General features: G+C 44.1%; 1 protein-coding gene across 1 annotated transcript in view; it reads right to left on the bottom strand.

The window, feature by feature from the left end:
• Positions 1-15,000, bottom strand: part of LOC122249442 (trace amine-associated receptor 1) — a gene marked incomplete in the record, with an annotated part of 50,827 nt that overhangs the window by 22,764 nt on the left and 13,063 nt on the right. Inside the window, 2 exon segments of the mRNA XM_086542645.1 lie at positions 5,913-6,026; positions 11,910-12,089. Coding sequence (XP_086398771.1) covers positions 5,913-6,026; positions 11,910-12,089 — 294 coding nt within the window.

The following is a 15,000-nucleotide window of genomic DNA, read 5'->3' as shown; positions in this document are numbered from 1 at the left end:
ATATTCAACTAAATATATCTATATATAAAAGTTTATACATACATACATATATATATATAAATATATATAATATATATATATATATATATATATAATATATATGTTAATAAACCATACATACATATAAATATATATATATTATATATATATATATATATCTAAAATATATACTATATATGTATAGATATATATATATATATATATATATAGATAACACGACTAATATATATATAATATCATAATATATATATATACAACCACACACCCCCCCCACACACACACACACACACACACTATATAAAATCAAACTAAATCATAATATATAATATATATATATATATATACAACTCAATATATATTATATCATATAAATAACTATCATATATATATATATAATATATAACTATATATGTTTTTTTTAATATATATATATCATATAGATTGTGTGGTGTGTGTGCATGTGCGTGTGTAAATACATGTATATATGTAAGTACATACATATGAACACATCTCAACTAATCAAGAAGGACAAGCGAGGCGAAACGAAGACGCGTCCTTACCCCCCCTCCCCCTCCCCCCCTTCCTCCCTCCCTCCCTCCCTCACCCTCCCCCCTTCCTCCCACCCCTTCCTCTCCCCTCCCCCTTCCTCCCTTCCTCTCTCACCTCCCTCTCTTTCACCCTTCCCGTCCCTCCCTCGTACCTCACGCCCCCCCTCGCACCCTTGTTTTTATTTTCCTCCCCTCCTACCCCCCCCCCTCCCTTCCTCCTCTCCACCCTGCCCTCCCACCCACCTCCCACCCCTTCCTTCATCCCTTCCTCTCCTCCCCTCCCCCCCCCTTTTCCTTATCCCCGCCGCCTCTCCCTCCCCCCCTTCCTCCCACCCCCCCTTCCTCCCCTTCCTCTCCCATTCCTACTTCTCCTCCCCCTCCCTCCCTCCCTCCCCTCCCCCTTCCTCCCACCCGCCCCTTCCTCAACCCCTCCCCCATGTCCCCCCTTTCCTCCCAAAAGCCACGTCCACAAAGACCCCATCCATCCCCATTCTTTTTCCCTTCCCTCTCTCCCTCCCCCTCCCTTCTCCCTCCTCCCCCCCCCTTCCGCCACTGTCCCCGCTCCCTCCCCCTCCCTCCCCCTTCCTCCCCCCTCCCCCTCCTCCCCCTCCCTCCCCTCCCTCCCCCCTCCCCAGCAACCTCCCTTCCTCTCCCCCCCCCCCCCCTCATTTGGGGGGGGGAGGGGGGGGGGACCCCCACCCTCGCCCCCAAACCCCCCCGCCCCCAACCCCCCCACCGCACCTCCCCCCCCCATCCCGCCCCCCCCCCACCCCCCCCCCTTCCCCACCCCTCCCCCTCCCTCTTTCCCCTCCCTCTCCCTCCCTCTCCCACTCCCTCCCCCTTCCTCCCCTCTCCCCCTTCCCCCCTCAAGTACTCCCCAAACCTCCTTCCAATCTCCCCCTCCCAATCACCACGCGTCTTAGACTCCTCACCCCCCTCTCCCCTCCTCCTCTCCCCTCCCCCTCTCCCCCTCCCCCTTCCTCCCTCCCCTTCCTCCCCCTTCCTCCCTCCCCCCCCCTCCCTCCCCCTTCCTCCCCCTTCCGTCACTCCACCCTATTCCTCCATTAAAGACCCCTTCCTCCCACACTCCGTGGGGGGGGGGGGTGTCCTTCCCCCCTTCCTCCCTTCCTCTCTCCCTCCCTCTCTCCGCCATCCTCTGACCTTCAGCTAAATAACAGAACAAACAGGAAAATTGTCCGACGCAGGAAATGGCGGCACCGTCTGGATTCTCCGTAATCTCCCTCCAGAGGCCAATGTAACGGGGACGATTGCTTTGCCTCGACTGATGTGGAGACTCTGGACTCGGGCCGGAACTCTTGACTGACTGACTGACTGACTGACTGACTGGGGGTGGGTGGGGAGGGTGTGGGAGTGGGTGGGAGGGGGTGGGGGAAGGGGGGATTTATTGACTGAATGTGTTTTTTTTTTTTGGGGGGGGAGGGGGGCGGCCGGATTTTTTTACTGGTTTATTGGATTCTTTTCGACTGTTTTTTTTTACTGAGTGGTTGAATGGGGGTTTTCTGACTGTCCGTTTATTTATTTATTTTTTTTTTTACTCGGTTATCTTATGATTGGGAACTAACTGATTACTGATTTTTTTTACGATTTTTACTTAGTGACTAATTAGCGAATCATTTACTGACTGGAACTATTAGACTGACAGGAGACAAACTTGAAATCTTTCGTACTGACTGTAGAATCTTTTAACTGACAAGGTGACTGTGTGACTGGCGTAAGACTAACAAACACTTCTTTTCTATGACTAACATACATTAGGTTTGGAATTTCTAGCTTTGTTTTTTTCCGGGTAATGGTTGGTCTGAGATCCTAATAACAATGTTGTTCTGGTCTCTAGTTATGAAAAGACCATCGTGATTTTATTTTTTTTTCACTTTTTTTTTACTTTTTTTTTTGGAAATCATGTTGTATTTACTGACTGAGAGAGAAATGTTTGTATGTTTTTTTTTCTTTTGTTTTGAGGAAGGAGTGTATTATAGACAAATTACATGCACACACATGAATATCTGTCTAGCTGTAAAAGTATCTATCTATCTTCCATCTATAAAAACCCTCACTATCTATCCATAAGAAAAAAAAAATATATATATCAAAAGAAAAAAAAAGAAAAACAATCTATCTATCACCCCCCATATCAGAAACCAAACTCCTCCTTGCAACAATCAACAAAACCAAAAACAAAACAAAAACAAACAAAACATAAACACAAAACAACACCAACAACAAAATCACAATGGCGTTCTAATCGCGTCGTAATACAAGCCTTACATCACTTTTATACCTCGTTACGAGATTTTCCCGCGTAATATCTCGTTGCCACAATATTGCACGGCATCAATTTCCATAATAGGAACGTTATTTTACTGATCTACAGGCCAAGACATTTGGAAACTAAGCCCTCTGGCGCTGAGTCATTATGTGTCTTTTTTGTGTGCCTTGTTTTATCTCCTTTGTTTTTGTTTTGTTTGGTGTTGTTTGTTTATTTGGTTGTGTTTTTTGTTGTTGTTGTTTTTTGTTTTTTGTTGATGGTGGTGGTGTTGTTAGTATTAGTATTATTGTCTTTTTTATTATCGTTCTTATCATTGAAACTATCATTATTGTTGTTAATATTTTTTATTATCGTTATTACTATCATTATCATCGTCATTATCATTGTTATCCTAATTATCATGTTTACTAGTATTCTTATAGTTATTGTCATCATTATTAGTATCATCATTACCATCATCATCACTATCATTATCATTTCACATGTCGCTTTTTCTTATCTGTCGTTTTCATTCCTTGGGACTTACTATTGTGTGTTTGTTTGTCATATTATTTTGTTTCCGTGTCTTTGTTTTTCGCTCTTATCTCTTCCGCGTATTTTTGTGTTTATTTTTTTGTGTGAATATTTTTTTTTCTCTCTATTTTTCTTGTCTTTTGTCTTCAACTCCAAGATTTCTTCTTTTTTTTTTGTCTTTGTCTTTCTCTCTCTCTCTCACTCTCTCTCTCTCTCTCTCTCTCTCTCTTTCAATCTCTTTCTCTCTCTCTCTCTCTCTCTCTCTCCCTCCCTCTTTCAATCTCTCTCTCTCACTCTCTCTCTCTCTCTCTCTCACTCTCTCTTCCAATCTCTCTCTCTCTTTCAATCTCTTCAATCTCTCATAATCTCCCTCCCTTCCCCTCCCTTCTCTCCTCCCCCCAACACCCCCCACCCCCCCACCCCCCACCGGCAATCCCCACCCCCACCCCCACCCCCACCCCCCCCACCCCCACCACCCCCACCACCCCCCCCACCCCACCCCCAGCCCCCCACCCCCAGACCCCCACCCCCCCCCCCCCCCACCCCCACCCCCCCCCCCACTCCCCCCCCCACCCCCACCCCCACCCCCACCCTCGCCCCGCCCCACCCTCTCTCTCTCTCTTTCCTTCCTCGCCTTTCGTTTCCACCTCCAAGAGTCGAGGCTTAGGGATTGCACTCAGCTTATTAAACAGGCGGCCAGGTGAGCTTAGTCGGCGAGGTAATTACTTTGACAAATGACCCTCCTCTTGGTGCTCCTCTTGGTACTGATATTAATAGATTGTCATGACCCTCGGCTCTTGGCATCTAATCGCGTTAAAACCAACGTGACGTTCTCGGTCGATTCTCCTGTGGCTTGTGTTTTCTGGCACTCGCGTTTTTTTTTTTTTTTTTTTTTTTTTTTTTTTTTTTTTTTTTTTTTTTTTTTTTTTTTTTTTTTTTTTTTTTTTTTTTTTTGAGGGTATCTTTATGATGGGAAAGAGAGGTTTGTTGTTATTTGCTGGGTTGTATTTATTTGCTTGCTGTTTTTCCGTTTTTTTTTTTTTTTTTTTCTCTTACTCTATCTCCGTTTATCTCTCTGTCTCTCTCTCTCTCTCTCTCCATTCCTCTCCATTCTCTTCTCTTCTTATGTTTTTCCTCTTTTCTTCCTCCTTCTTTCTCGTCTCTTTTTTTCTTCTCTCCCTTCTTTTCTTTCTTCCATTCTCTGTTCTCTCTCTTTCTCTTTTTACTCTCTTTCGGTTGTCTTCTTAGCTCCTTCTTTTCCTTCTTTCATCTCCTTTTCCCTCCCTCCCTCCCACTCCCCCTCCCTCCTCTCTTTCTCTCTTTCTCTCTCTCTCTCTTCCACTCTTCTCCTCGTTCCCCTTCTCTTTCTCTCTCTCTCTCTGTCTCTCTCTCTCTACATATAATATACTATATTATATATATATATATATATATATATATATATTATATATATATATATATATATATTATATATATATATACAGTACACCACACAACACGGGGGACACACACACACACACAACACACACACACACACACACACACACACACACACACACACACACACACACACATATATATATAATATATATATATATATATATATATATATATATATATGTGTTGTGTGTGTGTATATATATATATATATATAATATATATATAAATATTTTATAATATATATATATATACATACATATATATATATATATATATATATATATATATATATATATATATATATATATATATATATATATATATATATATACAGTACATATATATATATATATAAAATTTGTATATATATATATATATATATATATATATATATGTATATATATATGTATATATATATATATATATATATATATATATATATATGTATATATAGATATATATGTATATATATGTATATATATATATATTATTATATATATATAAATATATATATATATATATATATATAATATATAATATATATCCCCCTCATACTCTCTCTCTCTCTCTCTCTCTCTCTCTCTCTCTCTCTCTCTCTCTCTCTTTTTTTTCCTTTTTTTTTTTTTTTTTTTTTTTTTTTTTTTTTTTTTTTTTTTTTTTTTTTTTTTTTTTTTTTTTTTTTTTTTTTTTTTTTTCTTTTTTTTTTCTTTTCCTCCTCCGCTTTTCAATCAGACCTCATTAGTGGAAAAGGGCAGAGCATTTCTCCTTCAGTTAAGTCTTTGAGCAATACATTTTAATCCTGTTTTCTTCTCATTTTTTTTTATTTTCTTTTTTCGTTTTCATATTTTTTTCCGTTTTCTTCTATTTCTTCTGTTCCTTATCGTCCTCTAATTTCCTATTTCTCTCTTTCTCTCTTTTGTCTCTCTCTCTCGCTTTCCCTCCCTCCCTTTCCCTCTCCCTTTCCCTCCCTCCCTCTTCCTCCCTCTTCCTCCCTTTCCCTCTCCCTTTCCCTCCCTCTCCCTCCCTCCTTTTCCCCCCTCCATCTCCCTTTCCCACCCTCCCTCTCCCTCTCCCTTTCCCACCCTATCCCTCCCTCTCCCTCTCCCTCTCCCTCTCAAACTCACCTTTTCCACCAGCGTCCCACCGAGAATCTCTGGAGCACTGACGGTGGCACAGACGAGGCGGTGAAGAGAGGTCCTGGCAACGTGAAAGACTGTCCCGTAACAGTACATGGTGATCTGTTGAGAGATCGGGAATATAAAGCGTATTATTTGTAAATAGGGTCTTTGTTTACAATGGTGATCTGTTGAGAGATCGGGAATATAAAAAGGTTTTATTTGTAAATAGGGTCTTTGTTTACAATGGTGATCTGTTAAGAGATCGGGAATATAAAAAGTTTTTTTTGTAAATAGAGTCTTTGTTTACAATGGTGATCTGTTAAGAGATCGGGAATATAAAAAGGTTTTATTTGTAAATAAGGTCTTTGTTTACAATGGTGATCTGTTAAGAGATCGGGAATATAAAAAGGTTTTATTTGTAAATAGGGTCTTTGTTTACAATGGTGATCTGTTAAGAAATCGGGGAATATAAAAGCGTATTATTTGTAAATAAGGTCTTTATTTAGAATGGTGATCTGTTAAGAAATCGGGGAATATAAAAGCGTATTATTTATAAATAGGGTCTTTGTTTACAATGGTGATCTGTTAAGAAATCGGGGAATATAAAAGCGTATTATTTGTAAATAAGGTCTTTGTTTAGAATGGGGGAGGTTGTGTGAATATGGAAATATGGAAATATGGAAATAGGCGGGTGATTTGTAAGACTAAAGGTGGGGGATACTGTGTTTTAGAATAAGGGTATGTGTGCTGTGATAGAATAAGGGTGAGGAATACTGTGCTAGGATAAGGGTGTGTGCTGTGATAGAATAAGGGGGAAGAATACTGTGCTAGGATAAGGGTGTGTGTGCTGTGATAGAATAAGGGGGAAGAATACTGTGCTAGGATAAGGGTGTGTGCTGTGATAGAATAAGGGTGAGGTAGACTGTGCTAGGATAAAGGTGTGTGTGCTGTGATAGAATAAGGGGGAAGAATACTGTGCTAGGATAAGGGCGTGTGTGTGCTGTGATAGAATAAGGGTGAGGAATACTGTGCTAGGATAAGGGTGTGTGTGCTGTGATAGAATAAGGGTGAGGTGGACTGTGCTACGATACGGGTGTGTGTGCTGTGATAGAATAAGGGTGAGGAGTACTGTGCTACGATAAGGGTGTGTGTGCTGTGATAGAATAAGGGTGAGGAGTACTGTGCTACGATAAGGGTGTGTGTGCTGTGATAGAATAAGGGTGAGGAATACTGAGCTAGGATAAGGGTGTGTGTGCTGTGCTAGAATAAGGGTAAGGAATACTGTGCTAGGATAATGGTGTGTGTGCTGTGATAGAATAAGGGTGAGGAATACTGTGCTAGGATAAGGGTGTGTGTGCTGTGCTAGAATAAGGGTGAGGAATACTGTGCTAGGATAATGGTGTGTGTGCTGTGCTAGAATAAGGGGGAAGAATACTGTGCTAGGATAAGGGTGTGTGTGCTGTGCTAGAATAAGTGTGAGGAATACTGTGCTAGGATAAGGGTGTGTGTGCTGTGATAGAATAAGTGTGAGGAATACTGTGCTAGGATAAGGGTGTGTGTGCTGTGATAAAATAAGGGGGAAGAATACTGTGCTAGGATAAGGGTGTGTGTGCTGTGATAGAATAAGGGTGAGGAATACTGTGCTAGGATAAGGGTGTGTGTGTGCTGTGATAGAATAAGGGGGAAGAATACTGTGCTAGGATAAGGGTGTGTGTGTGCTGTGATAGAATAAGGGTGAGGTAGACTGTGCTAGGATAAGGGTGTGTGTGTGCTGTGATAAAATAAGGGGGAAGAATACTGTGCTAGGATAAGGGTATGCGTGTGCTGTGATAGAATAAGGGTGAGGAAGACTGTGCTAGGATAAGGGTGTGTGTGTGCTGTGCTAGAATAAGGGTGAGGAATACTGTGCTAGGATAATGGTGTGTGTGCTGTGATAGAATAAGGGTGAGGAATACTGTGCTAGGATAAGGGTGTGTGTGCTGTGATAGAATAAGGGATAAGAATACTGTGATAAAGATAAGGATAAGAGATACACTATTAGGATAAAGGTAAGGAGCATTCTGTCGGGATAAGGATAAGGAATAGATCAATGCTTTGCTCAGCTGATAACAAGGGGTACAGTGTTGCAAGAGTATAAGGGATAATAATGAAAGGACAAATCAATAACGGGATATAATCTGAAAATCTGTTAGAATCAGAAAGATTTGTTAGAGCGTAAAGCAATATTTATATAATAATTTATCAGAATAGGAGAGAGACAGGCAGCTCGTTAAACCAAAGAAGAAACTGTACGAGGAAGGAAGGGAAAGAGTGTTGTAATATAGTAATAATGTAATATTACTAGTAGCAATATGGAAAATATGAATTGATATTATGTATAACATTTCTCTTTCTCTCTCTTTCTCTCTCTCTCTCTCTCTGTCTCTCTCTGTCTCTCTCCTTCCCTCCCTCCCTCTTCCTTCGCCCCTCCCTCCATCCCTTTACCTCCCTTCCTACCCCCTCTCTCTCCCTCCCTCTCTCTCTTTCTCTCTCCCTCCCTCTCTCTCTCTCTCTCTCTCTCTCTCTCTCTCTCTCTCTCCTTCCCTCCCTCCCTCTTCCTTCGCCCCTTCCTCCATCCCTTTACCCCCCCCTCTCTCTCCCTCCCTCTCTCTCTATCTCTCTCCCTCCCTCTCTCTCTCTTTCTCCGTCTCTCTCTCTCTCCCCACCCTCTCTCTCTCTCTCTCTCTCTCACTCTCTATCTCTCTCCCTCCCTCCCTCCCTTTACATCCCTCCCTCTCCCCCTCTCTCACTCTCTCCCTCCTTCCCTCCCTCCCTCTTCCTCCGTCCCTCCCTCTCTCCCTCCCTTAAACGTCATTAATCTAACAAGGACATCGGGATGCTGTCAGTCCTCTCCGGCCGTCCTCGGGTGAGAGCGAGGAGGTCCTTCGAGTTCTGGAGTCCTGGAAGGATGCTTGACCTTCTGTGAGCCTCACGTCGCCTTCCCCTTAGAGCCAAAGTGACCTCTGACCTCCGATGACCTTTGACCTTTCCTTCTCCTCCCCTTAGAGCCAAAGTGACCTCTGACCTCATATGACCTTCTCTTTCTCTCAGAACCAAAGTGACCTCTGACCTCTGACCTCATATGGCCTTCTCTTTCTCACAGAACCAAAGTGACCTCAGAACTTCTAACCTCATATGACCTTCCCTTTCCCTCAGAGCCAAAGTGACCTCTGACCTTTCCTTCTCGTCCCCTTAGAACCAAAGTGACCTCTGACCTTCCCTTCCGCTCGGAGCCAAAGTGACCTCTGACCTTCCCTTCTCTTCCCCTTAGAGCCAAAGTGACCTCCTATGACCTTCCCTTCCTCTCAGAATCAAAGTGACCTCTGACCTCCTATGACCTTCCCTTCCCCTCAGAGCCAAAGTGACCTCTGACCTCCTATGACCTTCCCTTCCCCTCAGAGCCAAAGTGACCTCTGACCTCCTCTGACCTTCCCTTCCCCTCAGAGCCAAAGTGACCTCTGACCTTTCCTTCTCGTCCCCTTAGAACCAAAGTGACCTCTGACCTCCTATGACCTTCCCTTCCCCTCAGAGCCAAAGTGACCTCTGACCTTCCCTTCCCCTCAGAGCCAAAGTGACCTCTGACCTTCCCTTCCCCTCAGAGCCAAAGTGACCTCTGACCTTCCCTTCCCCTCAGAACCAAAGTGACCTCTGACCTCCTATGACCTTCCCTTCCCCTCAGAACCAAAGTGACCTCTGACCTTCCCTTCTTCTCTGTGTCTAGTGACTGTATTGGAGGGTCCTAGTCAGTGTCTAGGCTACCTAATGACTCATAGGTTTCTGTCAGACACGCATACACAGACATACTTACACAAACAATCCTTCGTGTAAGTGTATGTGTATGTGTGTGTAATCATCATAAAACACACACACACACATGTACACACGTACACACGCCGATACCCAATCACCAAAACAACTACATATCCGTCGGACCCATGATGCCCTAACTAAGAGACTCTCTTAGTCCTTTTAGTCTCTCTCTCTCTCTCTCTCTCTCTCTCTCTCTCTCTCTCTCTCTCTCTCTCTCTCTGTCTGTCTATGTCTGTCTGTCTATGTTTCTCTTTCTCTCTCTCTCTCTCTCTCTCTCTCTGTCTATGTCTGTCTGTCTATGTTTCTCTTTCTCTCGTCTCTCCCTTCTCTCTCTCTCCTCTCTGTCCTATGTCCTGTCTTGTCTCTATGTTTTCTCCCTTCTCTCTCTCTCTCTCTCTCTCTCTCTCTCTCTCTCTCTCTCTCTCTCTCTCTCTCTCTCTCTCTCTCTCTCTCTCTGTCTATGTCTGTCTGTCTATGTTTCTCTCTCTCTCTCTCTCTCTCTCTCTCTGTCTATGTCTGTCTGTCTATGTTTCTCTTTCTCTCTCTCTCTCTCTCTCTCTCTCTTTCTCTGTCTATGTCTGTCTGGCTATGTTTCTCTTTCTCTCTCTCTCTCTCTCTCTCTCTCTCTCTCTCTCTCTCTCTCTCTCTCTCTCTCGTCGTCTCTTCTTATCTCCTCTCATCTCAACTCTCTCTCTCTCTCTCTCTCTCTCCTGTCTAATGTCTCCTCTCTCTCTCTGTTTCTCTCCTCTCCTCTCTCTCTCTCCCTCTTGGGGGGTCGTCTCGTCCAGTATATAGATAGAAATAGATATATAGATATAGAGATTGATAGAGATATGTATTGTAGGGAATGGATGGGTTATAGTAGATAGAGAGGGGAATAACGATCTCTCTCGAGCGGGTCTCTCTAGAGGGAGAGATAGAGCTAGAGGATTCTGAGGAGGTTTCTCGAGTTTCTCTCTCTCTGTGTCTCCCTCTCTCTCTCTCTCTCTCTCTCTTTCTCTCTCTCTCTCTCTTTCTGTCTATGTCTGTCTGTCTATGTTTCTCTCTCTCTCTCTCTCTCTCTCTCTCTCTCTCTCTCTCTCTCTCTCTCTCTGTCTATGTCTGTCTGTCTATGTCTCTCTCTCTCTCTCTCTCTCTCTCTCTCTCTCTCTCTCTCTGTCTATGTCTGTCTGTCTATGTTTCTCTCTCTCTCTCTCTCTCTCTCTCTCTCTCTCTCTGTCTATGTCTGTCTGTCTATGTTTCTCTTTCTCTCTCTCTCTCTCTCTCTCTCTCTCTCTCTCTCTCTCTCTCTCTCTCTCTGTCTATGTCTGTCTGTCTATGTTTCTCTCTCTCTCTCTCTCTCTCTCTCTCTCTGTCTATGTCTGTCTGTCTATGTTTCTCTTTCTCTCTCTCTCTCTCTCTCTCTCTCTCTGTCTATGTCTGTCTGTCTATGTTTCTCTTTCTCTCTCTCTCTCCCTCTCTCTCTCTCCTCCATTAGCATGGGTGTGGTGGGGAAGGTCCTCCTCTTCTCTCTCTCCATCTCTCTCTTCCTCTCTTCTCTCTCTCTCTCTCTCTCTCTCTCTCTGCCTCTATCTATCTGTCTATGTCTGTCTGTCTATGTCTCTCTCTCTCTCTCTCTCCCGACCTCACTCCTCTCAGTCTCTCTCTATCTCCGTCTCGGTCTCTCTCTCTCTCTCTCTCTGTCTATGTCTGTCTTCGGTCTATGTTTCTCTTTCTCTCTCTCCACCCCCTCTGTGTCTCCCCTCTGTCCTCTCTCTCTTCTCATACTCTCTCTCTCTCGTCTCTCTCTCTCTGTCTAAGTCTGTCCTGTCTAATGTGTTTCCTATCTCTCGCCCCTCTCTCTCCTCCACCTCGTCTCTCTCTCTCTCTCTCTCTCTCTGTCTATGTCTCTCTCTCTCTCTGTCTATCTGTCTGTCTATGTCTCTCTCTCTCTCTCTCTTTTTCTCTCTATGTCTCTCATTCTCTCTCTCTGTCTCTCTCTCTCCCTCTCTCTCTCCCTCTCCAACCTCCCTCCCTCTCCCTCCCCCTATCCAACCCCTCTCCCTCTCCCTCCCCCTATCCAACCCCTCTCCAACCTCCCCCTCTCCAACCTCCCCCTCTCCCTACCCCTCTCCCCCACCTCCCCCTCCCCCCTCCCACCCCTCTCCCACTCACCATAGTCGTCGGGAAGTAGACGGCGCAAGCAACGATGATAATCTTGGAGTTAACGGTATGGAACGGCTCGCAGGACTGGCTCCCGAGGTGGTTGAAGTAGAACTGCGGCGACGGGACGTAGAGTCCGGCGTGGATGCCGACCACAACCGCCCACGACAGAACCACGACGATCACGCACAGCTGAAGGGGAGAGAGGAAACGACGAGGGTGAGAGAGAGAGAGTGAGTGAGAGAGAAATGAGATGAGATGAAGGAGGTTTTGTGGTTGTGGTTGTGAGTGGGGTGAGGGGGTGAGGGTTGGGGTGGGTGGGATGGGATGAGGGGGGTGAGGGGAGGGAGGGGGAATGAGGGTTGAGGGGGGATGTGGGTGTGGGTTGGGTGGGGGAGGGGGAAGAGGAGGGTGGGGATGTGGGTGAAGGAGGTTTTGTGGTTTTGGTTGTGAGGTGAGTGGGATTGAGGGGTGATGTGGGTGGGGTGGGGGTGGGGTGGGGTGTGGATGTGGGTGGGGTGTGGGTTAAGGGGGTGTAGGGAGTGGTGTGAGGGGTGGTGGGAGGAAGAGGAGAGGGAGGGGTTGGGGTGAGGGGGTGAGGTGAGGGGGGGGTGAGGGTGAGGGATGGGGAGGTGGGGAATTAGGAGAGGGAGGGGAAGGTAAGGAGGTGGAGGGGATGAGGGGTTGGGTGGGGGTGTGGAGTGGTTAAGATAAAGGGGGGGGGGCGGTATTTAAGAGGGAGAGGGGCTATTTGAGAGGGGAAGGGGGAGGGGGAGGAAATAGGCTAGAAAAAAGAGGGAAAGAAAAGGAAGTTGGGGTATAGAAGGTAAAAGGGAAGAGGGGGAAAGGAGGGGGAGGAGGAGTAGAGAGATAAGGAAGGTAATAGGAAGTGGGGTAGAGGTGTATATGTGTGTGTGTGTGTGTGTGTGTGTGTGTGTGTGTTCTGAAGGTGAGTATGTGTATCAGTATGTGCGTGTATACATACTATATACATGACTCACACATAGCTCCCCTATCTTCCTATCTACCTCTCTCGCACATATTTAACACGCACATATAACCATACACAGCACATGCCATAACCATCCACGACCCAGACATACAGGCACATATACAGAGACACTCACGCAATATGGCTCTATCACGTGACCGTTTAATGGCCCGAAGGAAATTGACTATAATTTCCGTATAATCTTTTTATCAGTCTTTAAGGTGAGCGAGGGAATTGACTCACTTTTTGCTGGTCTTTGTTTGTTTGTTTGTTAGTGCGTGTATGTGTGTGTGTGTTTGTGTGGTTGTTTGTTTGTATGTCTTTCTGTGATTGTTTCTGTGTCTCTTTGTTTGTCTATATGCTTTTGAATGTTTGTATACGTCGCTATCTCTGACTCTCTCTCTCTCTCTCTTCACTCCTCTCATCTCATCATCCATCTCTCCTCTCTCTCTTCTCTCCCTCTCCTTCTCTCTCTCTCTCTCGCTCTTCCTCTCTCTCTCCTTACTCTCTCCTCTCTCTCCTCTCTCTCTCTCTCTCTCTCGCTCTCATCACTCGCGCTCTTCTCTCTCTCCTCTCTCTCGCTCGACTCTCTCTCTCTTCCACCTCTTCGCTCTCTCTCTCTCTTCTCTCTCTCTCTCTCCTCCTCTCTCCTCTCTCTCTCCGCCTCTCTCTCCTTTTCTGTCCTCGGTCCTCTCTCGCTTTCCTCGCTTTTTTTTCTCTTTCTTCTCTCTCTGTATAGATAAAAAAAATAAAAAATAAAAAACTTCACCTATATCTCGTTCTGCCCTTAACAGAAAACTTCCCAGTCAAGAGAGAACTTCCTCCTTCGACTGCTGGCAAAGCTTTTTATTCTTTTTTTTTCATTTTTTTTCTGGAGTAAGAAAATGCTTATTCAACCCTTTTTCCTTTTCACTTTCCTCCCTCTTTCCCCCCTCCCTCCTCCTCTCCTCCCCTCCTTTTCCCATTCCGTTACGACTGATTTCAAAGCCAATTTTCATACATACCCACACACACCCCCAAAAAAAGAAGAAGAAAAACAAAAGAGAGTTTAAATCCGGGATCTGACCAAGTGCAGCTGAGTCATCGAGCTTAATGGAATCGAATCCCACAACGCGCTCCGTGCCATGGTCGGGTAGGCTGAGGATCCGACCGGTTATTAGCGGTTATTGTGTCGTTTATATTCGTACGTGACGAGAAATGGGTAGGGGAAGGAGGGAGGGAGGGAAGGAGGGAGGGACGGAGGGAGGAGGAGGGGGGGTTTGGAGGGAGGGAGGGAGGGAGGATGAGGGGACTGGAAGGGGGAGGAGGAGAGGAAGGGAGAAAGGAAAGAGAGAGAGAGAGAGAGAGAGAGAGAGAGAGAAAGAAAGAGAGATAGGGAGCTAGAGAGAGTTAGAGATAGAGATAGAGAGAGAGAGATAGGTAGATATATAGTTAGAAAGAGATAGATAGATAGATAGATAGATAGATAGATAGATAGAGAAAGAGAAAGAAAGAAAGCAAGGTTACATAAGTACTAAGAAATAAAAAGTTTAGATGAATAGATGATTTGGAAAAAAATGACACTAGAATAAAGAAAAAGTTGATAACTAGAAATATACGAATGAAACATAAATCAAAGAAACAATCAAATAAAGAAATATTCCCTTTTTTCATTATCTTTATCTTTTTTCTTAAACCACATTTGCTTCATTTTCTTAAATTGTTTTGAGAAAAAAAGAGGAATTTGTTTCGTTCGTTAAGAATTTACCCCTTTCGGTAAAAAAAAAGAAAGAAAGAAAAAAAAAACTTCTTTTAATTGCATGTTCTAAGAAGCTTTTCCGAGCCAGTGAGACTATTCTGGTAAGGATTATTATTTTTGTCTTGTGAGGAAAGAACATTTTCTCTAATTTCTTCTTTTATTTTTCTTTCTAACTATTTTTTTCTGTTTTTTTCTAGTTCTTTACTTTGGATTATTATGCAAAGGACATTTTTTTTTCCAAATATTTTGTGCTTGTTCTTTTGCTAATTTGCCTACTTTTCCTTCCTCTTTCCTCCTTTTCTCACTTTCTCTTTCTCTTTCTCTCTCTCTCTCTCTCTCTCTCTCTGTCTTTCTCTTTCTTTCTCTTATTCTCT

Source organism: Penaeus japonicus, unplaced genomic scaffold (assembly GCF_977035675.1).
Source record: "Penaeus japonicus unplaced genomic scaffold, GWHDUDI00000001_assembly GWHDUDI00000001, whole genome shotgun sequence".
NCBI classification, from domain to species: domain Eukaryota; kingdom Metazoa; phylum Arthropoda; class Malacostraca; order Decapoda; family Penaeidae; genus Penaeus; species Penaeus japonicus.
Note: the sequence above shows the minus strand (reverse complement) of the source record. Positions and strands in the feature narration are given on the sequence as shown.